The sequence below is a fragment of the Ochotona princeps genome, chromosome 26 (genome assembly GCF_030435755.1).
Source record: "Ochotona princeps isolate mOchPri1 chromosome 26, mOchPri1.hap1, whole genome shotgun sequence".
Taxonomy (NCBI): domain Eukaryota; kingdom Metazoa; phylum Chordata; class Mammalia; order Lagomorpha; family Ochotonidae; genus Ochotona; species Ochotona princeps.
Window position 1 is genome coordinate 18476422 of NC_080857.1, and position 27987 is coordinate 18504408.

Consider the following 27987-nt stretch of genomic DNA (forward strand, 5'->3'; position numbering starts at 1 on the left):
TGATATCTGACAATCAAGTCCCACAAACAGGAAATATGTTCTTTGATCAAAGTATACAGAAGTACTTGAAGAGCAGAAAACTCCAAAACACTTCTTAAACAGACCACAAGGATTTCAAACTTAACACAATCAACTTTGTCACCAGCATACTTCATAGAAAAACCTTCACATCTCACATTCAAGAACAGAACACAGTCAGGCAGCAATGCAGAAGGGCAGTGTGAACACTGCAGAACTTTCCCAGGTACCGCATACAGGATGGGAGTTACAGATCTCCTTGTTTGAAAGGTTGACTTTCATATTTAATCATGCAAACATGTTTAACATTCCCTTCTTAGGGCTGAGGAACGGCTCACACCTTTTCCATAGGGCACACTGGAAACCCAAACACACAAAGGGGTGGCATAAGGTGAAGTATTAGCCACAGAGGAATGGCATAAGGTGGAGTATTAACCACACAGACGGATGGCATAAGGTGAAGCATTAATCACAGAAAGAAGCCTGGCATCCAATACCCTTACATGAATGATATTTTGGAGGCCTGAGTTTCAAAAGATGAAGTTTTAAGATCAGATGAAACTCTATATCCACCTTGAGAGGTCAGAGAATTTTATCACATCTTCTAAACAGTGTATATATATGTAAAACAGGAAACAAACAAAAAATTTCTATAGATCTATGCATTTTTTAAATGTAAACAGTATTTGTGAAAATTGGTTCAAGGTGAACATACAAAGGCAATGTGCCTATACAAATAGCAGTTATACTCTAACTATGAAAAAATAAATCTGCATGAAAAACAGAAGGCCAACACACAAAACAACTCTTAGGTGATACAAATGTCACTGAGATGAGAAAAACAAAAGTACTTCATATGGAGAAACAGGACAGGATGAAACAGTCTCAAATATTCAAGTTCTTACAGTTTGAGAAACTAAAATCATGTCACGGGAATTTAAGTAACGAAGAATGTTGAATTCTAGCAGGCTGAACCCCACACTTGCAACAAGGTGACTGTGTCATCTGGGGAGCAACCAGTCAGGTGTGACTGGAGGTACTGCCTCCATCAATCCCGTGACACCTACACCATCTGTGGCTCAGTCTTGTTCTCATCTGTGTTAAAAGCATGCTGCTTCCACTTTAGCCTTTAGACATAGACTGAGTAGCACGCTGCTCATGGTGAGCATTGAACAAGAATCTGCAAGGAATCCCAGCCAACTGTTTTAAAGATTTTAGATAAGTATTTTCTCAGTGGCAGGCTAATCCATGAATAGACGCTCCTCAGTGTCAGATTCTGTTCCACTGGCTCAATGTGGGTACTGCTAAACCTTAATTTTCCACCAAAGAATTAGAATGTTATCGGGAGCAATCCAAGAATGTTGGCAAAGTACTCAGAAGAAAACATTTGTTCCTAAGGTACAATTTGTTATAAGGTAGATAATTTTTTATAAGGAAGACAACATATGTAGGCAAAATCTCAGATGTAAGATTCTCAAATTTTGAAGAACTTTTCAAGTTTTCAAGAGCTTTTTGAAGAATCTTTCAACAGGATCAATGGGCCAGTGTCAAAGAAGTAAGTACTTTCAAGAATGCAAACAATCTGCCCTCCTCCATGGCTGGATTAGTTCTCAAGGTAGTACTCATACAATGAGACAAGATCAAGCCCTTATATAAATACTAAAACCAAACAAACCTAACTGCAAACATGATAGAATTTATTTTCTAGATCTATCACCAGACCTTTAGTGCCTTAAACTGAAGATTTATTTGATAAACTCATTTCTGGTATTCACTGTCCACCACTCAGCTTTTAAAATTGAATGCGAAGAAAATGGATTTTCTGAGAAGCAAATGGTAGATAAGCCAGAATCATCCCCAGAAATTAATACCAGTATGATATCACATTTTTTGATAACATAATTCCATTTTCCTTTGTCCTAAATACTAGAAATGAAAGCAGAAAATGGACTGGCTCAAGATTAAAAAAAATCCTCCCAAATTGCACAATACAAATGTCTCTGAAGTGAATTTATTTTGCTAAGGTATTTATCATTTTCACAATCCCCTGGTGTATCTTTGCTGTGATATTTCCTTGATCCCCAAAATAACCACCAATTAGATAATATGAAGCTCTAAGAGTCTTACGGATTATTCTAAAAGTTACAGTTTCAAATAGTTTAATTCTAATGCCAAAATAAACAGAAGGCATTATTATTTTAAAAATTAATATTATTGTTTCTCTAATTTCATTTAAACACAGAATTACTTCTACAGAAGAAAATAGGTGGTTATCAAACGTTTCTCAAGAGGAAAGACTAGCAGAATAATGTGCTGGGTAAGCACATGGAATTTTCACACCATGAAGTCCTCACTTTACAACAAAGCACCTATCCAAATAATATAGCAATATTATAGTTTGTGGAACTAATTTTAACATCAACTGTTTAAAAAAAATCTGGGCAAAATGAAAGCAATAATGTATGCAACTATATTCCAAATATATGTATGCAACTATATTCCAACACCAGAAACACAGATAAACTGCTCAAACATGTGTGAATCCAAGACATTTGGAAGGCTCCTTCCATTTAGCAATGACAGTGTGATGCCAGAGACTGAGATCGACAGCCACGCTTCATCTATCAGTACGGTTCGTCTCCCAAAAAAGCCCTTAACATGTTTCCTCCTATTTTTATTACCACATCTTAGCACGTTAAATGTTCAAGCAAAGTAAAAACAAAAAACAACAACAAAAAAAAAACAAAAAACAAACAAAAAAAAACAAACCTATAAAAGTGCTCTGCAGTTTCACTCCAAACTACTGGAGGAATCCTACAGATTCATGATTTTTCGCTCAGAGACATCCTTACATTAAAGTTTCATTTCATTTAGGCAATCACCTTAATCGATATACCTTGTGATTTGGCACTAAAGACAAAGAAAACTTAGAAGGTAATCTTATAAAGCAGGTTCCTCAAAAAATTCTATTCAGAAACTAAACTATGAGGGAAAAAGCTCTTTTAATTAATACCCAAATCTTAATATTTATTAATATTCCTATCATCACCCACAAGTTTTCATAATCAAGTTCAATCTTGGACTGCAGTTAATTAGCTTGAAAAAAATTCTCATCAGAACCAACATTTCTTATTAATATGCAAGAATGGATGTTAGAAGTGACATTTTTGTTACTAAATTTAACAAATATCCCTGATTACTTTAAAAACGTTAAATGACATTGAAGATAGGTCATTCAAAATAGTCTTTTATGTCACTGTTGCAAGATATAACTACTGACACCAAAAGCTAGTGAAACAGACTAAAGGATGTAAGGCAGGTCAAGAATCTTTGTCTAAGCAGAAATTTTGGGGAAATTCGTTCTTCTTACAGCAGAAAGATCTATGACCATTACCATGAGGTATCACATATAAAAACAGGAAAAAGGAAATACCCACCTAGCTTTGCCTCAGATGTGTCCATCTCCCATTTGCTTTTCGGAATGTAACCCTAAATCGTACACAGAGAGAAGCTCGAAGGGTTAGAAAGAGACACATACATGCATAAAACTTTTGAACTGGAAAAGCATTAAAACTGGGAATGGATTCAGTTTCCACTCACTAGTTACAAAAATATCCTTAGGGCAAACACAATCTCATTATCTTTGAAGAAACCAAATTGCCAAATTCACCAGACTTCACTGCCCAGATTTCAGAGTAGGCAATTCAGGATGGTATAACAAAGGTGCTTTGAGGCAGTTACAGTTTAGGATTAAAAAAAAAAAAAAAAAAGCCTGAAGTTGAACATCTGTACAGCAAATATTACAAATTGTACAGGTAGCTATTGTGGTAAGATTATTGCTCAGGCTACCAGAGTATTTGTCAATAACACCTAGGTTCCTTCCTAAATACAACTGTTGTTTTCAAGTAAGTAGACATGAAGTCCGAAAAGCATTAAGACAGTAACTTTGTGTTTTGATGTAATCTTAAGTACTCAAAAGAAAGGAGAGGGATTGCTATTACTGAACCCAAATACTCAAGCTTGAAGTTTAACCTCATCTTAAAATGATTCAATCTACCAGTTAGGTCTTGCAAAAAGTGGTTATATTCAATCAATTGCCTTCAGCAATCTACAAAGGTAACTTATATCTTACATTTCTTAAGAAAGCAGACAGTCTATTCAAGCAAACTCCCAAAAGATTTTCAAATTTCCCATCATGCCTACAGAACTAAGAATTAACTTATCTTGTTTAATCATCTGCTAGTGGATGCTTTTCCCATGTGATTTATCACAATGTCCTCTTTCTTCACTTTGATTGCTTTTCTATTAGATTCTACTACACAAAAAAATAACAGAGCTACTAAAAAGATTCATCAAAGTGTCAGCATCTTCTTTGATGAGCCACTCTATCTCGCTACTGTTGGGGATGTTCAAGTTCACAGAACAGACTGACACAGAGCTAAGTCAGAAAGCATGTTCAAGATTCAAGACAGTAGCATTAATGTAAGAGTTTGAAAGTATCATCACTATTCCAGGAAAACTATGGATTTTAAACATCTCTAATCTTTAAGCCAGTACTAACACTTCAATTTCAATTTACTAGGTTGTTATTTCAGGTTATAAATTGTGTCACTGTTTCCAAATACATCTTCTATAATGAACCAAGACAAAGCTAGGCTGAAGTGAGGGTGCTCAAAGTACTGAGGAAACCTGCACAAGTTATATGTCAGAAACAAACTGAAAACATTTAGAGTTACTATAGTAATATTTTCGTAACTATTAGATTCACTGAGGTATTAAAGACAAACTTTCACACCAACGATCCCCCCAAAAAGGATTCTCTTTATTAAGAGAAGTGTTGCTTTAACCCAGATCTATTAATGAGCCAGAAACAGAAAATTCAGAGTATATATACTGAGAAGTCCATTAAAACAGTCTGAATGACTTAAAAAAACTTTCCCTTAACCCTTTGGTTGATATCCTCCAATAATCTTTTACTCTTGGACTAGCCTCCAATAGTAGAAGATCTGGATATTGCAATCTTACAGGTTAAGGAAAGTTTCACGACAAAGTTAAGCAGAGGAATATATTAACATCTCCCTGCTGGAACCACCTTATTCTTCCTTAAAACTCCATCATCCTCCCACTGGTTTCAATGGTAGGTGATGTGAAAAAAAGATAGTCCAGCAGGGTAGAAGTTGAAAGCTTCATGCCATGTTTCTGATGTAAAGATATATTATTACAGTATGTTTCACTTTTGAAAATACAACTACATGCCATTTAAAGTAGTTTGAGCTACACCTAAACAAGTCAGATGTTAGGAATCCTATAGTGAACTGAAATCCCCAGAAATCAAAGAAAGAGCTACAGAAAGCTAGAAAGCTACAGCATTAGACTTTTCACATAATTATGTTCTGGCCCACACGATGCAAATGGAATAGAGATTATTAGCCATATTCCAGAACAGTGTGGACCTGTTAGTGGATTTCCGGCCTACAAGGAATGATGTGTGTCAAAATATAGCTTAATTAAGAAAAATACTGCTTAAACATAAAAACAAACATAGTGAAACTCAAATGCCATTAACTTTAAAGCTTAATTTTTAATCCTTTTAAAACCTAGGAATGGAGAAATCAACACCATCTCTATATAATCACAGTTTCTCTCAAGAGTCCTTTATGTCAAGCATGCATTTATTGGGACCACTCCTTGGAGATTTTGTATGTTCTACAGGGTAGCAAAGAGGACTCCTGCTTTGTACATTTTCAGAAGAACGTGAGAAGCAACTTTAGCAAGGGCTGAGTTTAAAGCAAACCAAGTAGTATTCTGGATTTAAAAAGCAACACTATTTCAATGCATTGCTAATCTTTGAACCTCAACAGCAAACACTGAAAAGTCAACATATCTCTACAGGCTGCATATTTTTGAATGACAGTAAGGCAAACATCTTTACAGCAGTGTCATCAAAAGTATTTGTAGCAGGTACACAAGAACTTGGAATTCACACTACATAAGCTTTTAATCAGTTAAGTAAAATCCATGTTCTACACAAATTGTTTCCCATCACTTAACGTGATAAAATGCAAAACAACAAACCCAGCAGCCAGTGGCAACCGTCAGCCTCCTCATTCAATAAATTCTGCTCAGTTGTCAGAAACTCAATTTTGAAATCTCATAATAAACAAGAAATAATTATGGGCAAGTTAGATAGGTTACACCACATTATCTGCTGGAAAGTAGTAAGCCCTTTTATATCTGTGACTGATTTTTAAAAAAAAATATACTCCCCTACTAAAAATCACCACAAATATGAGTGCAAGGGCAAGTTTCTTAGCACCCTGGGAAGATTTTTCTCTCAGCAACACAGTAGAGGAGTCTTTTGGTTTGCAGAAAAGTAAAAACGATCCAAAAGTCTCCTTGATAATGATTATGGCAAACTTGCACCATTAAAATGTATATTAACAGTAGTAATCTGATCACAGATCAGAATTTAAATCTTTACTAATTTTAATAAAGAGACACTTTGCTCAAAGTGGTTGGTCTGTCTCCTACCAGTTCGCTTTCCTCCTCTTCTGGATCTTTCTTTTCTTCCTTCTGCTCTTCAATATTTGCATCAAAATCTTCCATCTCCACCTATACCATGAAAATAATCATTTAGAAAAAAGCAATGTTAACACTTAGGAAAATGCTGAGATAGGATTGAGCACAGCAACAGCAGAGAGAAGGCAGATTGGCCAGGTCATTTTAAACACCCCAAACTCTGAAAGAGAACTGATAAAAAACAGAATGATACTTCAGCATTAAATTTTCCTTGGATATTTACCTTTTTAATTCCCTATATAAACTATAAAGCTCTGTTGTGAGAAAATGTCTAGTTATTTTAAATATCTATGGATTACCACAATTTCTTCTTAATATTTTTAGTATGTATTCTGCTAAGCAGGTAAGACAAAAAATGATATGAAACTCAAAATATTAAAAAAAAATGTATAGTGAAAAGTAGGATGAAAGTAGCTAAGCACACATACACACAAAAAAAGGAGCTAGGCTCAGGAGAGCAGTAATGAATATTAGAGTAGGATTAATAGAAATATTAAAAAAGAAAAGAAAATATTTTAATTACTCAAATATATTAGATTATTTTAAATATATTTAAATGTATTAAGTATTTTAAATATTTTAAAATATGGCATTTCAAATATTTAAATTAATTTAAATATTTAAACATATTTCAAACAAAAAATTTTTATTTATTTTTTATTTTTTATTACAAAGTCAGATATACAAAGAGGAGAGAGACAGAGAGGAAGATCTTCTATCTGATGATTCACTCCCCAAGTGAGCCGCAATGGGCCGGTGCGCGCCAATCCGAAGCCGGGAACCAGTTCTTCTGGGTCTCCCACACGAGTGCAGGGTCCCAGTGCTCTGGGCCATCCTCGGCTGCTTTCCCAGGCCACAAGCCGGGAGCTGGATGGGAAGTGGAGCTGCCCGGATTAGAACCGGCACCCATATGGGATCCTGTGGCATTCAAGGCGAGGACTTTTGCTGCTAGGCCACGCCGCCGGGCCCCAAACAAAAATTTTTAAAAAACTGACAGCACTCGTTAACTGACTACATAGTGGAAGGTCAGGGCTGATTGCACACTGGTCAGCATTCGAATGATCGCTGGATCCAATTACTAAAATCGAGAATAATAGCAAAGAAAAATATTTGGATGAATTACATTTTAGACAGGTTGTGTTTGAGATATACCAAGATAATATATAGCCGTTTGGTAGAAAATTTTAAAAACAATCATAATTGTTAAGGAGTCTCGAGAGAATGCCAAGCACAGGGACGAGGAAGACAGTTGTTGAGAAGAGTGACACACGACACAACAAAGGTAAAATAGAAGATCTCCCCGTTTTCAGGGCAAAATTTTCTTCCAACAAATCAGTTGATTCAGAAAAGTATTAATAACCTATGAAATTATGTTGGGGACAGAATATTAAACAAGTATTTGCTATGGATTACTTATTACTAAATAAAAGGTAGTGAAAAATCAAGAGACACTACCTAAACTAAATGATCAATGTTTAAATAACCAGTAACAAAACAAAGTGACATCTGACAGCTTCCAGTACAACTCACTGAGGACATACCAGCAATAAGCAGCATTTCGGTAACTATCTAACCTAAACCTCAGCATGTACAACCAACCAACCAACCCTAAACTGAGCAGCATTCCATTGGGCACCCGGCCAGTTCTCTTCAAAAGTTCTTATGTCTTTCATGACAGCTTCTCTCTACATTAAAAGAGGGACTAAATCATGGAGTTGTGAAAATTGTTATGGACCAGCACCGTGGCCTAGCAGCTAAAGTCCTTGCCTTGAACGCGCCAGGATACCAAAAGGGTGCCGGTTCTAATCCTGGCGGCCCCACTTTCCATCCAACTCCCTGCTTGTGGCATGGGAAAGCAGTCGAGGACGGCCCAAAACCTTGGGACCCTGCACCTGTGTGGGAGACCTGGAGGAAGTTCCTGGCTCCTGGCTTTGGATCAGCACGGCACCAGCGGTTGCAGCCACTTAGGGAGTGAATCATCAGACAGAAGATCTTCCTGTCTCCCCTCCTCTATATATCTGACTTTGCAATAATAAATAAATAAATCTTTAAAAAAAGAAATTTGTTATAAAAGGGGCCTAGCACAGTAGCCTAGTGGCTAAAGTTCTCGCCTTACATGTGCCAGAATCCCATATGTGCACTAGTTTGTATCCTGGTGGCCCCACTTTCCACACAGCTTCCTGCTTGTGGCCTGGGAAAGCAGTAAAGGACAGTCCAAAGCCTTGGGACCCTGAACGCACAAGGGAGAATCGGAAGAAGCTCCTGGCTTCAATCAGCTCAGTTCTGGCCACTGGGGCCACCTGGGGAGTGAACCAGCGGAAGGAAGAGCTTTCCTTTTTTGTCTCTCCTCCTCTCTGTAAATCTGACTTTCCAATAAATAAATAAATAAATGAAGGAATCTTGAAAAAAAAAAAAGCTGCTCTAAAACACAGCATGAGGACAACTGATAAAATCTGAGCATGGCTACATAACAGAAGAAGCTAATCCAGGGAATTTCTAATGCTTAATTTAGTACAGCATCAATGTCATATTTTTGGAATTTGACAATTGGTTTGGGACCTCTGTTCTTGGGGGTTACATGCTAAAGTCTTAGAGATGAAGGCTGTGTTTGCCTCTTAACTCTCAGATGGTTCCACAACAATAATGACATTAATAAAAATAATTCACAGAGAAAAACATTAACAGATGGTGAATTTCAATTAAAGTTTTACAGGCATTTTCACACTTCACATGTAACTTCTCTGTAACATTCTTCAGTGTAAAAATGTGGAGTAAAAGCTTGTTGTGCAATGCTTTCAAGCTACAGTCACTTACTTCTTCAATAGCAGCATCCTGCAGCAAAGAACGAATGTCCAGACGCATCATGTGCCGAGGCGCAGCTTCCCAGTGGTCAGCCATCTAGGGAGATTCAGGTTACGTTACCTCTACAGTGCTGGGAAACTCCGCAAACAAAGACCCAGTGAGCATCCCAGATACACTTAACTAATACTAGGCCACACCTTTTTATAAAACGAAAAAAATTACAAATAAAAACAACATTTACTAAAGCAACTAAAAAAGATATTCTGAAGGATAATGAAGAGGTTCCAGATAACAATGCTCATGTCAACAAAATGAAGTTTAGTGTGCTCCACCATAGTATGTGTCTGAAAATCACCTTATTTATTTCTTTAAGTTTTCTTCCATGAATATTTCTCTTGCCACAAGTCTGGTTATCTGCACTCATTTCAGCCAAATACACCTATGCAAGAATGAGTAATGATTATGAAATATTCACTTACATAGTAATACAAATGTTTAATACCATACCTCTCTTAATAGCATACCTCAAATCCTTTAGTTTTTGCTGCACTCCAAAACTGGTCAAAATGTCGGACTCTGTCATTGATGGCATCCAGAATGATGAACGGGAAAAAGCCATCATCCAGCGTCTTTTTGAAAGTTTTGAACATGCTGGTGCGGTAGGTTTCCTCCATCTCCGCTTCATACTCATACTCCATTACCTGTGAACCCCCAAGGGCCAGCTGGCATTAGCTAAAGCAGAGAAGCATCTTCAACCTCTTCCTCAGCTTAGTATAAGGATACAGATGACTTTGCAGTCCTTCACTCACCCCGAAGTCATAAAATTCAGATTCAGGGGCCTAGCATGGTAGCCTAGTGGCTCAAGTCCTTGCCTTGCACGTGCCTCTGGGATCCCATATGGGCGCTGGGTCTAATCCTGGCAGCCCCGCTGGGAAAGCAGTCGAGGACAGCCCAAAGCCTTGAGACCCTGCACCCACGTGGGAGACCTGGAAGAAATTTCTGGCTCCAGCCATTGTGGCCACTTAGGGAATGAATCAACAGACGGAAGATCTTCCTCTCTGTCTCTCCTCCTCTCTGTATATCTGACGTTGTAATAAAAATGAATAATCTTTTTTAAAAAAAAAAAGTTCAGGTTCAGAAAAGAGAGAGGTCTTTGCCTTCAAATATGTCCCATCTCTCTGCAGGCACGTTTTCCTCACATACTATTAGTGCATCAGAGTGTGACTCAAGAGGAACGCCTCACCTTCTTCTTCACTTTCTTTCCAGAATCTGGATCTTTTTCTTCTTTTTCCACTTCAGTGATGAAGTAGTCATCCAAGCTTAGAACTCTGGGTGCTGGTCCTCCAAACTCTACCTCCTTATCCTAAGAAGCACGTAGTTAAAATGAATTATGGAACAAATTAATGTTCACACCAAAGTTCCTTCTCATGGTGAAAGAATACACAATCTGGGTGATTCCAACAAACAGAAGCACACACAATTATCTAAGGAGACGAAAAACTGGAAAAAGTTTGATGCAGCAGTTAACATGTCCTTAGGATACACACACCCCTTGTCGGAATGCCTGGCTTGAGTCTTAGTCCCACTTTTAATTTTGTGCTTCCTCCTAATGCATACCCTGGGAGGCAGTAGGTGATAGCTCAAAGCCTGGATCCCAACCATACGTGTGGAAAACCCAGAATAAATTCTACATTCCCAGCTTTGGCGTGGCCCAGTCCTCGTTGTTGTGGGCACCTGGAAAGTGAATCAGAAGATGGAAGAGCTCTTCTCTCTCTCTGCCTTTCAAACAAAATTAAACTAATTTAAATGAGCATCAGGAGCCATAGGTCAAATGAGAGTTACCTAAGTCAACCTAACTCTGCTTACTAAGAAAGCCAAGTGGCTAACACAAGCAACTAGCTTTGTTAGTTTTCACATACTCACACGAATAAGCTTTGCAACATGAGTCTTCCCGCTGCCAGGCAATCCTCTCATTATAACAACAATCTGAAACAAAACAGATCAAAAAAGTCACTTAGATACTTGTTTTGCAGTAAGAGCTCAGTTAACAACGATCTGTCCTCTCCAACTGACCACACAACAGGCTACAAACCAAACCTTCCAACGTTGAGAGGGAAGTAACTGAGTTATGTTATCTGACCATATGGAATGAGATCAGAAAGTCACTGGGGTAGGGGAAGGGGACAGCAATGTGCAACAGGGTAAGCCGCCAGCTGGGATGCTGAAATTCCACAGTGGAGTATCAGTCAAGTTCCAGCTGCTCTGCTTCCCATTCAGCTCTCCACAAAACCATGGTGGAAGTACTTAGGTCCCTGCTATCCATGTGAGAAATCAGGATGGAGATCCTGGAACCAGACCTCAGTTTGACCCAACCCTGGTTGCTGTGGTTATCTGGCAAGGGAACCAGTGGATCCAAGGTCTCTGCCTCAGTCTCACTCCCTCTTTATTACTCTGCCTCTTTATAAGCCAGTTAAAAAAAAGAGTAACAGGAGAAAAAAAGCCTGGTAAAATTACAAAATACATGGAAATAACACATTCCTAAAACATTGTTGATCCAAACCACAACAGAAATCAGGAGTTACTCAGAAAAAAACAAACATGAAAATATAACACCAAAACTATGTATGGGATGAAACTAAGACAATATTTGAAGGAACATTTAGACTGGTGTTGTGGCATAAGAGGTTAATCATCCAGATGCTATAGTGGCACCCTTCAATTATGGCATAGTGGATTAAGCTACAGTCATCTGTGATGTCAGCACCCTATACTGGAATGTTAGTTCAAGTTCTATCTGCTCTGCTTCCAATCCAGCTCCCTGTTAATGACCTGGGAAGGCAGCTAAAGATTGTCCTAGCACTCAGACCCTTGCCACCCTCATGGGGAAACCCAGTGGGAGTTTCCAGCTCCTGGCTTCCCTGTCATGGACATGTGAGGAATGAACAGGCAGACGAAGTACTACTCTGGGTACAACTGCTGGAGCTGAGACACGCTAAACCCAGAACCCAGGAGCTTCCATGTCTCCCATGTGGGTGCAGAGGCATAAGGATCTGGACCATCCTCCGCTGCTTTCCTAGGTTATAAGCAGAGAGTTGATCAGAAGTGGAGCAGCTGCGACACAAACCAGTGACCATATAGGATGTTGGCACTGAGGGTGTAGGATTGGATGATATGCTACCATGCTGCCCTCCACCCCCACCCCAATGTTCACTTCAGATCAAGCTTCCTGTTAATAGACCTGGATAGGAAGCAAAAGATTATCCAAGTGTTGGGCCACAGACACCTGCATGGGAGACCACAGGTGTTCCTTCTCCTATTGTGAACATCGGAAGAGTGAACCACTAGGTGCAAGATATTCTATTTCTTCCTCTCTCTGTCATCTTGCCTTTCAAATAAATAATTCTTAGAAAAGCAAAGAATACCACGACCAACAGAATTTATTTCAGGGATGCAAGCTAACATGCAAAAATTAATTAATATGGACTGCAAAAAGTGGCTCTTTCCCTTCCTTCCAGTGGACACAGGAGAAAAAAAGTTGACACTTTTGTTCCACCCTCCTCAACCTAATCAGAGATCCAAAGAGACCCTCTCAACTAGGTAAACAAACTGATGCAAAATAAGGCATTCAATAAAATATAATTTCCTTTCATTGTAAAAACATTCACCAGACTAAAAATAGAACTTTCTTAACCTGATAAAATGCATCTCTGAAAATCCATAGCTAACACCATCCTTAATGCTAAAAGAGAAGGTGCGTAAGAGCACATGTCCATTTTTGCCACATATATTCATTACTATGCTCGAAGTTTTAGTCAGAAAAGGCATTCAATATAGAAATGAAGGAGAACTGTACTTTCAGATGATAGGCAGAAATCCTAATAGAATTCAATAAAAATCTGGTACAACTGATAAGCGAGTTCAGCAATGCTATAGAAAGCAAAATGGGCACATAAGTCAACTGTACTGTTATACACTACACTTGCAATAATCCAAAAAGCGAAATCAATCAATTATATATGTAAAATGTGAATGAAAATGGATTATGCAACACACTCAAAAGATGCAGGCCACTGATTGCATAAAAAAATACAACCCAATTAATTTTTTCCTACAGGAGACATATTTCACATTCAAAGACAGGAAGAAACTACAAGTAAAAGAATGGCAGAAGACATACAGTAGTACCCCTTTAACCACGGGGAATATATTCCAAGACCCTCAGTGGAAGAACACTGAATCCTCTACACAAGCACTGTAACACTGTGACAGCTGATGTGATAACCAAGACAGCTAATTAAACAACAGGTGAACAGCATATATAGCATATATAGCAAAGACAAACTGGGTAAAATTATGGTTTGCTTCCTGAGCTGGCAGAAGATTTCATAACACTACTTTAGAATGATTTATTCCTGGAAATTCTTGTTTAATACTTTACTTTTACTGCTGACAACAGGCAAAGAACTATGAAAAGACAAAGTGGACTCTTCCATATCATGCAAGCAGTAAGCACAGAATAGATGAAGTAGCCAAATATTAAGCCTGCAACAAAGACTTCAAAGACTTCTCTTGTGATATGTAAGCACACTTGTCAGCTCAGATGAACTCACTCTCTCTGGTCGGCTTTCTCGGCCTGGTGGCTTCAGAATGTCATCCACATTCTTTGATTCAGGCTTCTTTTCAACCCGAGGAGCTGGAGGTGGCTGGTGGCTTAGCGAAGGGGCAGGCAAAGGCATCCGCTCCTCTGGGTAAGTCCTCCGTTCTCCTAGGATTTCAGTAGTTGAACAAAATTAATATTTAAACTATAATTATCCTGAACATGAGTAAGGGGGTGATTGTCTTCTTGGAACTGTATTTGTGCAATGCACAAAAACCTGTTCTCTTTATATAAAAAATAAAAGTTCATACAATATTATCATGCCTGCATTATGTAACAGTGTTATTTTATTATATTCATAATTTTCCATAAAACAGCTATCCCCAACTTATCTTGATCAGAATTTACCTTGATAGTAATTTATATCAAGTTTTAATGGTTCAAGAGCTACTTTTAATAAATAGAAAAGATTAATATAATTCCAATGAAATCAAGATTTACTTATAGTTTCTAGCAAACAGAATGTTCTGAAAAATACTGAACACATCTTTGAATGTATTAAACGCAGGAAAAAGGGGAGTGGGTGTCATGGTGCAACAGGTTAAGCCACCACGGGATGCCATATCAGAATCTTGGTGACTCTGCTTCTGATCCAGCTCCCTGCTAATGTGCCTAGGAAGCAGTGGATGATGATTCAAATACCTGGGTCCCTGACACCCATGTTGATGATGGATCTAAAAGCAGTGCCTGGCCTGCTCTGTCAGTTTTACATATGACAGTTTTACATATGGAAAAATATGTATTGTGTTGCATTATCAGAAAAAAAAAAAACCACTAGAGTTTAGTGTTGTGGCACAGTGGGCTGCTTACAAAGCCAGAAGAGAGTACTGACTTGGGTCCTGGCTATTCTACTTCTAGTTCAGTTTCCTGCTAATATAATGTACTTTAGATGACAACAGATGATGAAGTACTTGGGCCCCTGCCACTCATGTTAGAGATGAGGTGGAGTTCGTGACTCCTGGCTTCAGCCTGGTCTATTGCAGGCTACTGCAGCTATTTGGAAAATGAAATCAGAAGATAGAAGACTTCTTTCTCACACTGCCTTTCAAATAAATTAATTAATGTTACAAAAAGCACTATAAAGAAATTATATTTTGTTACCATATTTGATATCCTTCTAGTCATAGGAATCATTGCCTTTCAAATAAATTAATTAATGTTACAAAAAGCACTATAAAGAAATTATATTTTGTTACCAATATTTGATATCCTTCTAATCATAGGAATCACTCTACCTCCAAACATGGATGGGCCTTCATAGGCTGGCCGGTCAGACTTCCGGTCATAGGACGGCCTATCAAAGCCCCCTCTTCTGGAGGAAGAATGGTCTTTTTTGTCTCGATACGACTGAGTCCTAGAAGGTAAAACAGGAGATGCTTTGGCAAATAAAACACCAGTGGGAGTTCCTGTCTTACAATGTAATACAATGATCTGCCCAATCTTCTCTCTAGGCAGTTTCTACACGTAGCCAAGGTATACATTTGCTTTTGATTTTTGACTTAATCTGCTTCACACAAACATCTAAAAAGCTCAAACACTGCAAACATTAATCAGTTACCTAATTAAGACATGAATGCCCCTGACATTTCCTTTCCTTTCTGTCTCCATTTCTTATTTAGTTCTCTGTAATTCAAGCTAGCAAACCTCAGTTACCTACTTTTCTGAACACTCGTTCATAAACATTCTTCCTTTTCCAGATTAGACATACACATGCACGAGAAAATGCCATCAACTACATTTCCTTTAAATATCCTGACTTGGGCCAGGCGGCGTGGCCTAGCGGCTAAAGTCCTCGCCTTGAAAGCCCCGGGATCCCATATGGGCGCCGGTTCTAATCCCGGCAGCTCCACTTCCCATCCAGCTCCCTGCTTGTGGCCTGGGAAAGCAGTCGAGGACGGCCCAATGCATTGGGACACTGCACCCATGCGGGAGACCCAGAAGAGGTTCCAGGTTCCCGGCTTCAGATCGGCGCGCATCAACCCATTGCGGCTCACTTGGAGAGTGAAACATCTGATGGAAGATCTTCCTCTCTGTCTCTCCTCTGTGTATATCTGACTTTGTAATAAAATGAATAAATCTTTAAAAAAAAAAATATCCTGACTTTTGCTGAACTGCTGCTATCCAGTAATTTGCACACCTACTGAAGACATTTTTGATAGCACACCTGTCATCTCGGGGGCGGCGCTCTCTGTCAAAGCGATCACGGTCATAGTCGATAACACCACGATCCCGCTCTCGATCTCTATGTGTCTCTCGATCTCTTTTAAAATCTCGATGATCTGCTATAATATTACTTTGACGATCAAAATAAGGCTCACGGTCTCTGTCCCTATCGTAACGATCACGTTGGCCTGTATGCTCTATAAAAACAATTAGCACAAACAACAATTATATCCCTTTTTCAGCAAGAAAATTGGAAAAGCACAAATCTAACTTTAGAAGTAGGATAAACTGCTGCCTTAAATCCAGTAAGATTTTTCTACATTAAAAGAAGGCCCTCATAATCTCACCAAAAAGAAATTTGCATTACAGTGAGGCCCTAAAATGCGTAAAATACTACTCTTGGGGGCTGCAGCCATGGTTCACTGACTAAATCCTCACCTTGCAAGATTTGGGATCCTATACAGGTGGTGGTTCTAATCCTGGCTGCTCCACTTCCCATGAAGCTCCCTGCTTATTGCCTTGGAAAGCAGTCAAAGATGGCCTAAGTCCTTGGGTTCTTGTACTCATGTGGAAGATCAGAAGTAGTCCTGGCTCCTGGCTTCAGATTGGCTTAGCTCAGGCCTTTGCAGCCATTTGAGGAATGAACTACTGAATGAGAGATCTGTCTCCTCTGTAACTCTGCCTTTCCAATAAAAATAAATAAATCTTAAAAACTACATCAAAACCTATTCCAGGTGCCCATGCAATAGTGCAATGGGTTAAGACACCACCTGCAATGCTGGCATGCTATTTGGGTGCTGGTTTGATTCCGAGATGTTCCACTTGTGATCCGGCTCCCTGCTAATTTGCCTGGGAAAGCAGCAGAGGACAGCCTCTGGGGGTGGGTCCCTAGACCCACATGGGAGACACAGATGAAACTCCTGGCTTCAGTCTCGTCCAGACCTGGTTGCTATGGCCATTTGGGAGTGTAACAGCAGATGGAAGATCTTTCTCTCTCTGTTTCTCCCTCTAATTCTAATTTTCAAATAAATACGTAAATCTTTAAAAGATAAAACTTTAAAAGTTACTACTCTCTCTGGAAATCCTACCTGTCTCAAAGGTTGACCTTTCTGGTAGTGGATCTGGGCGCAGAGTTATTCTTTCTCCATAGGGTATCTGCTCAACTTTATTTGAGGACATATCTGGTAAACGAAACCAGAATAAAATATAACCGTGAAGCTTAAGGAAACAGTGAAAGCTTAAGATCTAAGGCTAATAATTGCCACAGAAACCCAACTGTCAGTGCACTACCATTACTCACCTCGACCATGGCCATAATCAACAGTCTGCTGCACAGGCGGAGGCTTGGACATTGGTGGCATACCTATAGGCATCGGGCCAGGAGGTGGCATGGAAGGGTGAATAGGTGGGGGTGGTAACACTGGAGCAGGTGGAATAGCTGTCGTTTCTGCCTTAAATTCTGAATTTAATCCTTGTTCATCATTGGTATCCCAGAGCCCATAGAAAGAATCTTCATCCCAGCGTTCCTGTTCCACAGCTGCACTCTGTGGTTTCATCACTGGAGGTGGAGGTGGAGGCGGAGGTGGCAGAGGAGGAGGTATTGGGACAGGAGGTCTGGTCAGAGGAACAGACGATCTTGGTGGTGCAGGGGGTCTGACAATTGGACCTGGTGGTTTGCCCATGGGAGGGGGTGGCCTATAGGATCCTGGAGGCTAGAGAATAGAGCAAATGGTTTAGTGGATGAGCACATGGCAATCTTTTCTCAGACTAGCAGAAATTAAAATCAGGTTCTGACACGTAAAAGAAACAGCGGTGGAATCATTACACAGAGGATTAAACCACTGCCTATGACATTAGTATCCCATATAAGCACTGGTTCAGGCCTGGCGGCTCCATTTCTAATCCCAGCTAATGGTCCTGATCCAGGCACATCCAGGATGAGGACTTTCTTATTGCGCCAGGGCCCAGATATGACTCTTAGAACTCAGTTAAGAAAAAAATTAGTAAGATATATTTGAAGAGTTATGTCTCCAAAGAAGATGCTTTTTTTTTTTTTAAAGATTTATTCATTTTATTACAAAGTCAGATATACAGAGAGAGGAGGAGAGACAGAGAGGAAAATCTTCCGTCCGATGACTCACTCCCCAAGTGAGCTGCAACGGGCCGGTGCCGCGCCCATCTGAAGCCGGGAACCAGGAACCTCTACCGGGTCACCCACGCGGGTGCAGAGTCCCAATGCATTGGGCCGTCCTCAACTGCTTTCCCAGGCCACAAGCAGGGAGCTGGATGGGAAGTGGAACTGCCGGGACTAGAACCGGCGCCCATATGGGATCCTGGGGCGTTCAAGGCGAGGACTTTAGCTGCTAGGCCACGCCGCCCGGCCCCCAAAGAAGATGTTTTAAGGTCAATAAGCACAGAAAAAAATACTCAGTCATTAGAGAAATGCAAATTAAAATCATAAGGCAGTACCATTTCATAAACAAGAAAAGCTCTAATAAGACAGATTAAAAACAAAGAATGGCAAGGAAATGTTACTGCTTTACAAAATAGTTTGTCATTCTGAAATAATATGGAACTATCATTCCTAGGTACTATCCAAAAATAATAACATATGCCGACCTAAAGACTGCATACAAATATTCACAGCAGCATTAGGCAACAACCCTAATGTCTGTCAGCTGGTGAATGGATTAACAAAATGCAGTGGGGCCTGTGTGATGGCTCTACGGCTAACAAGAGGCAACACCCAACTCCCTGCTTGTGGCCTGGGAAAGCAGTAAAGGATGGCTCAAAGTATTGGGGCACGTGCCTGCATGGGAGACCTGGAAGAAGCTCCCAGCTCCTAGGTCCTAGCTTTGGATTCTTTCAGCTCCAGCCATTGTGGAAACAGCAGATAGAAGATCTTTTTCCCTGTATTTCCTTTCCTCCCCTTAATTCAAATTAGTGTAGTATCCATTTAGAATCTAATGTTTCAGGCCAACCCTTTGGGTTGAATTTCTGTGTATGGGGGTCCTGTCAATCATTCCCATTTTATTTTATTTTATTTATTTATTTTTTAAAGATTTACTCATTTTTCATTACAAAGTCAGATATACAGAGAGGAGAGACAGAGAGCAAGATCCTCCGTCCGATGACTCACTCCCCAAGTGAGCCGCAACGGGCCGGTGCTACGCCGATCCAAAGCCGGGAACCTGGAACCTCCTGCGGGTCTCCCACGCGGGTGCAGGGTCCCAAATCCTTGGGCCATCCTCAACTGCTTTCCCAGGCCACAAGCAGGGAGCTGGATGGGAAGTGGAGCTTCCGGGATTAGAATGGGCGTCCATATGGGATCCCAGCGCGTTCAAGGCAAGGACCTTAGCCGCTAGGCCATGCCGCCGGCCCCATTTTATTTTATTTTAAAGATTTATTTATTTTTATTGGGAAGGCAGATATACAGAGGAAGATCTTCCATCCAATGGTTCACTCCCCAAGTGGCCGCAATGGCTGGAGCTGTGCCAATCTGAAGCCAGGAACCAGGAGCTCTTCTAGGTCTCCCACACGGGTGCAGGGTCCCAAGGCTTTGGGCCGTCCTCAACTCTTTCCCAGGTCACAAGCAGGAACATGGACGGGAAGCAGGACTGCCAGAATTAGAACCAGCGATCATATGGGATCCCGGCGTGTTTAAGGAGAAGACTTTAGCCACTACACTATCGTGCCAGGCCCTTATTCTATTTCTCAATGTATTTTATATTATGATTATTATTTTACAATGTGGCTCCATAGGCTCTGGGCTGCCCTTATTTTAAAACAAAAACAAAATCTTCAGAATAACTACGATGTTCACCCACTTGATGAAGAACTTCAGCTACAGCCCAGCATGGTAGCCTGGTGGATAAAGTTCTCTCCTTGGATGTGCTGGGATCCCATATGGGAGCCGGTTCTAATCCTGGTAGTTCCACTTCCCATCCAGCTCCCTGCTTGTGGCTTGTGAAAGCAGTCGAGAACGGCCCAAAGCTTTGGGACCTTGTACCTGTGTGAGAGACCCAGAGGAAACTCCTGGCTCCTGGCTTCAGATCAGCTCAGCACTGGCTGTTGCAGCCACGTGGGGAGCAAATCAGCATTTGGAAGATCTTCCTCTCTGTCTCTCCTCCTCTCTGTAAATCCGACTTTATAATAACAATTAAAAAAAAAAAAAACCTCCAGCGATGAACTTCTTCCCACTCCCAGCTCCTTAAACAAAAGCAGTAACCTTCTAGATGAGAAACGAAGTATAAAGGGCCTCTGGAAAGCTACTTCTTTCTTTTTTAAAGATTTATTTATTTTTATTGCAGTCAGATATACAGCGAGGAGGAGAGACAGAGAGGAAGATCTTCCGTCCAATGATTCATTCCTCACATGGCTGCATTGTTAAGGAGCATCTTTGTGGGGGGAAAGTATAGCACAAGAACAGAGAAGCAGGACATGAAGAGCAGAGGTCAGTCAGGCCAGCTTTGGAAGCTCACAAAGAATCATGCAAAACATTTAGATTTTTAAAAAATTACACACACACACACACACACACACACACACACATAAATGCATGAACAATACAGAGAGTGAGCTTCCATCTGCTGGCTCACTCCCCAGATGTCACAATATCCATGCCTGGAATATAACCCAGTTCTCCTTGGTGGGTGGCAGGAGCCCAATTACTTGAGCTATCACCACTGCCTCTACAGCATGCACTAGCAGGTATCTGGAATGAGCCGTTGAGAACTGAACCCATGTGCTCTGATGTGGGATGCAGGCATATTAGCCACTAGACAGCCTTTCTAACAAGGTAAGTATCTTTGAAAAACAAAAGTTTTGACCCAGCACCACTGCCTAGAGGCTAAAGTCCTTGCCTTGCACATGCCAGGATCCCATATGGTGCCAGTTCTAATCCTGGCGGCTCCATTTCCCATCCAGTTCCTTACTTGTCGCTGGGAAAGCAGTTGAAGACGGGCCCAAGACCCTGGGACCCTTCACCTACATGGGAGATCCAGGAGAGGCTCCTGGCTTTAGACCGGTGCAGCCCTGGCTCTTGCGGCCGCTAGGGGAGTGAATCAACAAAGATCTTCCTATCTGTCTCTCCTCTCTGCATACCTGCCCTTTCAATAAAAATAAATCAAATCTTTAAAAATCTAAAAAAAAAAAAGCTATTTTAGGCAAAAATCACATCAACACAGTCTGGAATATGAGAGCAGTCCTTATTAAAACTAAGAGTTTGAGAGAACTTTTTGAAGTAATGGATATTTTCTTTACTCCTTGGTATATACTCACCAAAATTTAAACTATAGGTTTCAAATGGATATATGCTACTATATGTAAATTCTACCTCAAATTTTGATTCAAAACATAAGAAGCAGGCAGTGTGGCACCATATGTTAAACCACTTCATGTGATGCCCACGTCCATACTGGAGTGCCTGCTTCAAGAGTCCTGATGCATCCTGGAGGCAGTGGATGACAGACCAAACACTTGTGCTCCTGCTGTATCTGTAGAAGACCCAGATGGAGTTTTTTGGCTCCTGACTTCAATTTGGCCTATCCCTGGATGTTGCAGATGGAAGATTTCTTTTATCCTCTGTCTCAAATAAATAAATAAAAGTTGTCACTCTGGCAGCAGAGTGTCATGAAGATGAAAGACAATATTTGTGAAGTCATCTAGGCAAGAACTGAGATTATAGCCATATCTGAACAGTATTAAAAAGGTAGCAAAATGATGCACAGGACAGAGAAAAGAGATGAGGCAGATTTTCAGCTTGTGAGTAATTGTGAGTAGGAGAAAGAACAGTTTAATCAGAGACAATTGTGAGATCCCTTCTCAGCATGTTGTGTTTGACCAGAGACAGATTTACAAACAGGATGTGATGTCAACAACTGTGCATGAGTGTAACATGTCAGATCAAGATGGAAAAGAACATTGAGAAATGAAGTTATTTTGACAACATGGCTCAACAGTCATTTTTCAATGTGTTACCATTAAATTATTTACATAATTTAAAAGAGTATCACTGGCTTAAAGGTTAATCACAAGCAAGAGAAATTCCAAAGCAAAACAAAATATAAGCACCACTTTTTACAATGCAGTGAACAGTAGTAAAGTAGGTAGTGCATATTGGATGCCTTCTGTGGCTGGTGTGCTGGTAGCTGAAACGGGTAGGTGTCAACTACAAGGCTCACATCTACTCCGGCCTCAATGGACTTCAAACACCTCATTAGGAAGATGCTACAATTCTGTAAACATCAAGCCATACAGTTCACTTTGCTTGCTATCCACCTCAAAACCTGAGAAGCAGAGCAACTTCTGTCACATTTTTGACTACACCCGAGATGTGAAAAAGTCAATTACTAGTTTTTACTTTTTCAAAATGTACATCTTCTACAAATATTGATGCTTCTTGTAACAGAAAAAAAAAATCAAACAGCATATAAATGTAGAGAGTGATACCCATCTCATTGTCTGAGAACACCTTTTCCCGTACCGGGTACATGGTAGGTCTTGACGCATTCTGTAATCTTGAGTCCTGCGGCGGTGGGTGGTCAGCCATCTGTGGCTCACACCCAAAGTCCTTCATCTTTTGAAGCTGTTCTTTCTGTTCCCTGTAAACGATAAAATCACCACTGCACATAAGGCACATTTATTCCATTCCTAAATTACTACAGTTAGTATCAAACCTTAACAAAAGAGAGAGAGAAAGCTCAAAACCTGGCCCTACAACCCTCAGCAGTGCCCAGATCACACGTCTAGGTAGCTACTCCTACTTTTATGCTGTTAACGCATCAGTTATATGTGATATGTAACTATATATTATTGAGACATTCCAGGAAAGATCCTGCAATTTGCTTCTTCAACAGCAATTCTAACATATCATCTACTTGTCAGGTTTTTCTTTCATTCAACCAAAACTCTATTTTTTTTTTTTTAATTATACTTTAGATCAGAGAATGCAAAATGGTCTAAAAAAGATACTGGGCATTCGCATTAATTCTATAAACTTGAATTGATTGCCCTTATTTACTAAGCAAAATATTTCACAAATAAATTCTAATTCTAAAGAGATCTGGTAACAAAAAGCTTATGTGCCTAGATGCCAACGATGACCGAAGCGGAGCAGTAGTTACACATGTTAGATGAAAGAGTTTTCCATAATTCCCACCACACTACACTGTATACACTGCTCCACTTTTACCCATTTTTATTAACTTTCTGATTATTATGGATATTTTAATCATAGGCCAAGGCACAGAAGAACAAATGTTAGTCTAATTATGTAGTCCTTCAGGTTTTTCTTTAAATTCTAGTTAAATTCCCTTTTTTTTTCCTTACCAAACCTAGGTCAAACATGTTTAACTCTATACAGCTTTCTAAGACCTTTGAGAATTCCTGCTCACAAATTACACAGTGAAGTGGTCCAAAGGGACATAAGGTAAAGGTTAAGTATATAAGATTATTTTCAGCTTCAAGTGAATCACATTCCTATGATACTACCTACAGCTGCACCCCAATGCAACATAACCCATTTCTATTCACCTACATCACTGGTAATGATTCCTTCATTTATTTTTATTATGTTCATGTTGCCTAGACAGAGCTTTATACAAAAATTTTAAGCAAGGGGGTGTGGGGGGGAATGATGAAGAAGAAGCACCTTTTACCCAGCATGTGTAGCCAAAGCAGTAATGGATGAAAAGGTAATTTTAAAAAAGAAAAGTAAAGAAATCCTGGCAGGTTAGCAACAGCAATCAGCCTGATGTTCTCCAAACATCACACAGATCTTACAGAAGAACAGAGTTCGAATTCTTAGTTTGCCACTTGTTGGTGGAGTAAACTTAGCTTGTCTGAGCCTTTGTGTCATTTGTGAAGTGGAGGTGATTCCACTTATCTTGGCAGGCCTTTGAGAGATATAAAGATTTGAGATTATAAGAGCATTGAGACAATATCCTTAAATTATTAGCACAGTGCCTGGCACGCAGTAGGTGTCAATCAGAGGTATCCACAGTTCAGAAGAGAACAGGGTAGCAGCTAAACATTCTGACATGCTTTCCACAACTTGCTCATGACGCATCTGGCAAGAATAAACCTCTCATACTGTATTCTCCAGAGGCAACAGAGCCTGCTTCACTGCCTGAGGCAAGGGGTCTTTCGTCTGTCCGAATAAATGTCCTTCCTCATACTTTCCTAGACCTAAGATTTCTATTAAAATTTCTATTGCATAATCCACAAATATAAACCAAAACAGAAAAATGAAAGTACCCCATTACATTAGAATCTATTCAAAACATATTCATTTTAACCTATTATCTCAAAAAATTGCTTTAAAAGCTATCATGGACTTAACTTCCTCTCCTGGGATATAGTTGGTTTAAGGATTACATGAGTTATTATACAAACACTTTAGATCAGTTCCTGGTAGAGTTAAGCATGCAGTGTTAGCTTTGTTATCATTGCCACTACATGGGAAGCATTACATAGATACCAATACATGGCTGACTGTAAGTCAAGAAATCCAAATTTTTATTCTTCACAACATCTGATTATAAACACACAAGTAATACCCTCAAGTAGAAAACATCTGATTCATTGCAACGAAAAGATAACTAAAAAGAAAGTATCAATAGTTAGACAAACTTGGGGATGCTCCCAAGTGAATCACTCAACAGAGAAAAAAAATATAGCACTTTCCGAAGTTACATATCAAAGATTAGTGAACATAAAGTCTAGCAGATTTAATATCAAAGAAAAAAACTGCCTACTGGAAAGAGGACATTAGGTAGGAGCCCTGAGAGGCCCATGGCCTGAGAAGGTCAAGGTTGATACTCGAAACATGCACAGGCATGGCAGGGCAGCAGCACAGGGACAAGGGTCAAGAACAGCAAGGCTTTCTCACACCTCGGGCACAGGTGTGAGAACACAGCTCCCAAACACCCACCCTAGCCCTAAAATGCGCTGGATGATGAGAAACAGAAATTAAAAGGATGGGATAGGAACTTAGAGTAAAAGGATTCCATTCAAATACATCACGTCACTTTAAAAAAGAGCAGTCTGAATTGTGGTGTTGAGTGACAAAAAAAAAAAAAAAAAAAAAAAAAAGGAAAGAAAGAAATGATCTTAAGGTGTCAACTTACCGAAGCATTTTCAGTTCTTGTGCAGCTTTCAAAATGATTTCGTGCTGCCTCTGACTGAGAACCATCACCCCTCCAAGGCCTTGATCAGAGTCTAAGTTTGCATCGGACCCCATCATTTCAGAGGAGTGATGTGAGGAGGTCACATGCTCCGCCATGGGGGAATGTCTCTCCACATCAGATGGGTACCATCTGTCTGACAACCGTTCTCTTTCCCAGTCCATTCTGTCAGGAACATAATCTCGCTTTTCCCGCCACGTATCTCCTCTTTCTGGATACTCTCGGATTCTCAACTCACCCCTATCACGGAAATCTCGTTCATACCCATGGTCTCGATTTCTTTCTTCTCTCCATCTATCATCCCGATATCTATCCAGAGATGGAAGAGGTGGGAGGGGTGGTAAAGGCGGAAGAGACGGAATATCACGTTCATGAAACTGTGATTCTTGTTCATCCAGTGGTCTCCCATAATCTCTGTCCCACTCATTATCCAGATTTCTATCATACATCTCCATGGGTCTTCCGATTCGATCCACATCCCTATCCAGGTCCCTATCCATTTCCCTATTGTACTCCTCATCCATATCCTGGTCTCTTTCCCAATCATCCCACCAAGGACCTCGCCTGTCTCCGTCATGAGATCGAGATGGGGGACCTGAGAACCTGTCCTCTCTGTTATAGGGATCTAATGTATCATCTTGATAGTCATGCTCACACTCTCTCCAGTACCTTTCTCTGTCCCAATCGTCAAGTCTCTCTCGGTCCACTGGAGCATTTCTACCATCCAATGGGAACTCTTCATGCCCTCTCTCTTCCCCGTGGTTCCATGGAGCCCTAGGAGGCTCATCTCGGTGGTATGGATACATTTTTTCCCCACCGTCTCCTGGTTCTGGTCTAAATGGGCCTCTCTCACGACCAAAATCTGGTCTTCCCAGGCCCCTTTCCCGACTGCCAGGCCCTCGAGGAGGTCCCCTTTCCCTGCTCCCAGCTCTGCGAGGTGGTACTCTCTCCCTACTCCCAGCCCTTCGAGGGAGACCTCTCTCCAGACTTCCGGCCCTCCGAGGTAGCCCCCTTTCCCGGCTACCCGCTCTACCCCTTTCCTGGCTGCCTTGCAGACCACCTGGCATTTTGTCCCGACTGCTTCCTGGTCTCATCAAACCCCTCTCCCGGTTGCCTTCTCCTCTGTTCATCTTCTGACTGTCTTCTCTCCTGCCTATCATCTTATCACGAAAATCTTCTGGTTTGACCAACCCTGGACCTCGATTAATTGGCTGGCCACGTCCTCTGTTTACTAGTGCTTTGTCTCGTGTATCTTCCATCCTACTTTGCCCTGGACTTCTGTAAGCTGAGCTGCTCCCTCGATTGCCTTCTAACCTATTATCTCTGCTATCTAGCCGGGGCAACCCTTTTTCTTGGCTGTTTTCTGAATGGGGTAGATCAACGCCCATAGGTTTAAAATCACTATCTGCAGTTACTGATGATGATGGTGCTACTGCTGCTCCTCCCTCCATCCCCCCAGCTTTTGAGGGAAAAGTAGATTGAGTAGGTACAGGTTTATTTGCAAGAGATACAGGCTGAGTAACAGCTTGGGCTTTGTCCATGTGAGTGTCCACACTTTGAGAATTCGGGTCCCAGTCAGAAGGCTCTATGGGCCCTTCCGAGACTTCGCTTTTAGGTGGCTCTTGTTGAGAGTCGCTTAGATTCTCATCTGCCTGAGCCGCCTTGGCATCCTTTACATCTGCAGCCACGGGAAATGCAGCTGATTGCATTTTAAAATTCTTCTGATGGTTACTATTGGTGTCTGCTAATGGTTCTTTGCTTCCTGAAAGAGGCTCTGCTTGTGACTTAGGCTGCTGCTGCTGTTGCTGTCCAAAAGCTGGTTTGGGGCCTTTCCACTGTGGTCCACTCTGTCGAGGACTTAGGGATGTATTGGGGGTAATATAAAATTGAGATGCTGGCCCCCGGGGAATCATTCCCCATTTGCTTTTAGTGCCCTCTGCTGGGTGACCTTCATATCTGGGTCTTGGCCCATCTGGGCGATTTCCTTCAAAACGAGGCCCTTTGGGTCTCGGTCCTTCACACCTTGACCCTAAATCCTCAAATCTTCGAGGACCATCAAATCTACAAGTAAAACAAAAGATATTACTCAAGACAGTAAAGCAGAAAAAAAATTGTCCATGTAAGTATATTTAAGACACTCTTGTCTTAGAGTTTGTTTACAACAATGACTCTTGCAGCCATTAGCAATTCTGAGTCACCTCTACATTCAAACCAGGCTGTTAAGGTGGCAATGCTCAGAAGGTCTCAGGACAAGCTTTGGAAATCATGTCAGTATTATTAATCCACTTCAACACATTTCCTGTAGCAAGTCACAAATATGCTCAATCGTTAAAAAGCCATGACAAACATTGTTGTCTTAAAAACAGCAAAGCCCACTCATTTTAAATGGAAAAATATTCAACAAACTGCATAACTAATTCTGAGTAATTTAAAACAAGAAAATATAGAGTGGTTACAAATATCATTGGAGCAAGCACTCACATCTTGATTAACAGATACAATTTTAGAAGAAAAAAAAACCAGACATTTTAAGAGTGTGCACTGACATTTTAAAAACTCTACACAGAGATATATTCTGCTAGG

General features: G+C 40.5%; 1 protein-coding gene across 1 annotated transcript in view; it reads right to left on the minus strand.

The window, feature by feature from the left end:
* The window catches only part of YLPM1 (YLP motif containing 1), a 68173-nt gene that overhangs the window by 5995 nt on the left and 34191 nt on the right, over nucleotides 1-27987 (minus strand). Inside the window, exons 5-18 of the mRNA XM_058655555.1 lie at nucleotides 25348-27465; nucleotides 22704-22821; nucleotides 17520-17931; nucleotides 17308-17400; nucleotides 16221-16416; nucleotides 15292-15410; nucleotides 14010-14164; nucleotides 11323-11385; nucleotides 10643-10762; nucleotides 9924-10100; nucleotides 9755-9838; nucleotides 9412-9495; nucleotides 6550-6630; nucleotides 3456-3507 (exon numbers count right to left, since the gene is read on the minus strand). Coding sequence (XP_058511538.1) covers nucleotides 3456-3507; nucleotides 6550-6630; nucleotides 9412-9495; nucleotides 9755-9838; nucleotides 9924-10100; nucleotides 10643-10762; nucleotides 11323-11385; nucleotides 14010-14164; nucleotides 15292-15410; nucleotides 16221-16416; nucleotides 17308-17400; nucleotides 17520-17931; nucleotides 22704-22821; nucleotides 25348-27465 — 3872 coding nt within the window. The remainder of the gene's footprint in view (nucleotides 1-3455; nucleotides 3508-6549; nucleotides 6631-9411; nucleotides 9496-9754; nucleotides 9839-9923; nucleotides 10101-10642; nucleotides 10763-11322; nucleotides 11386-14009; nucleotides 14165-15291; nucleotides 15411-16220; nucleotides 16417-17307; nucleotides 17401-17519; nucleotides 17932-22703; nucleotides 22822-25347; nucleotides 27466-27987) is intronic.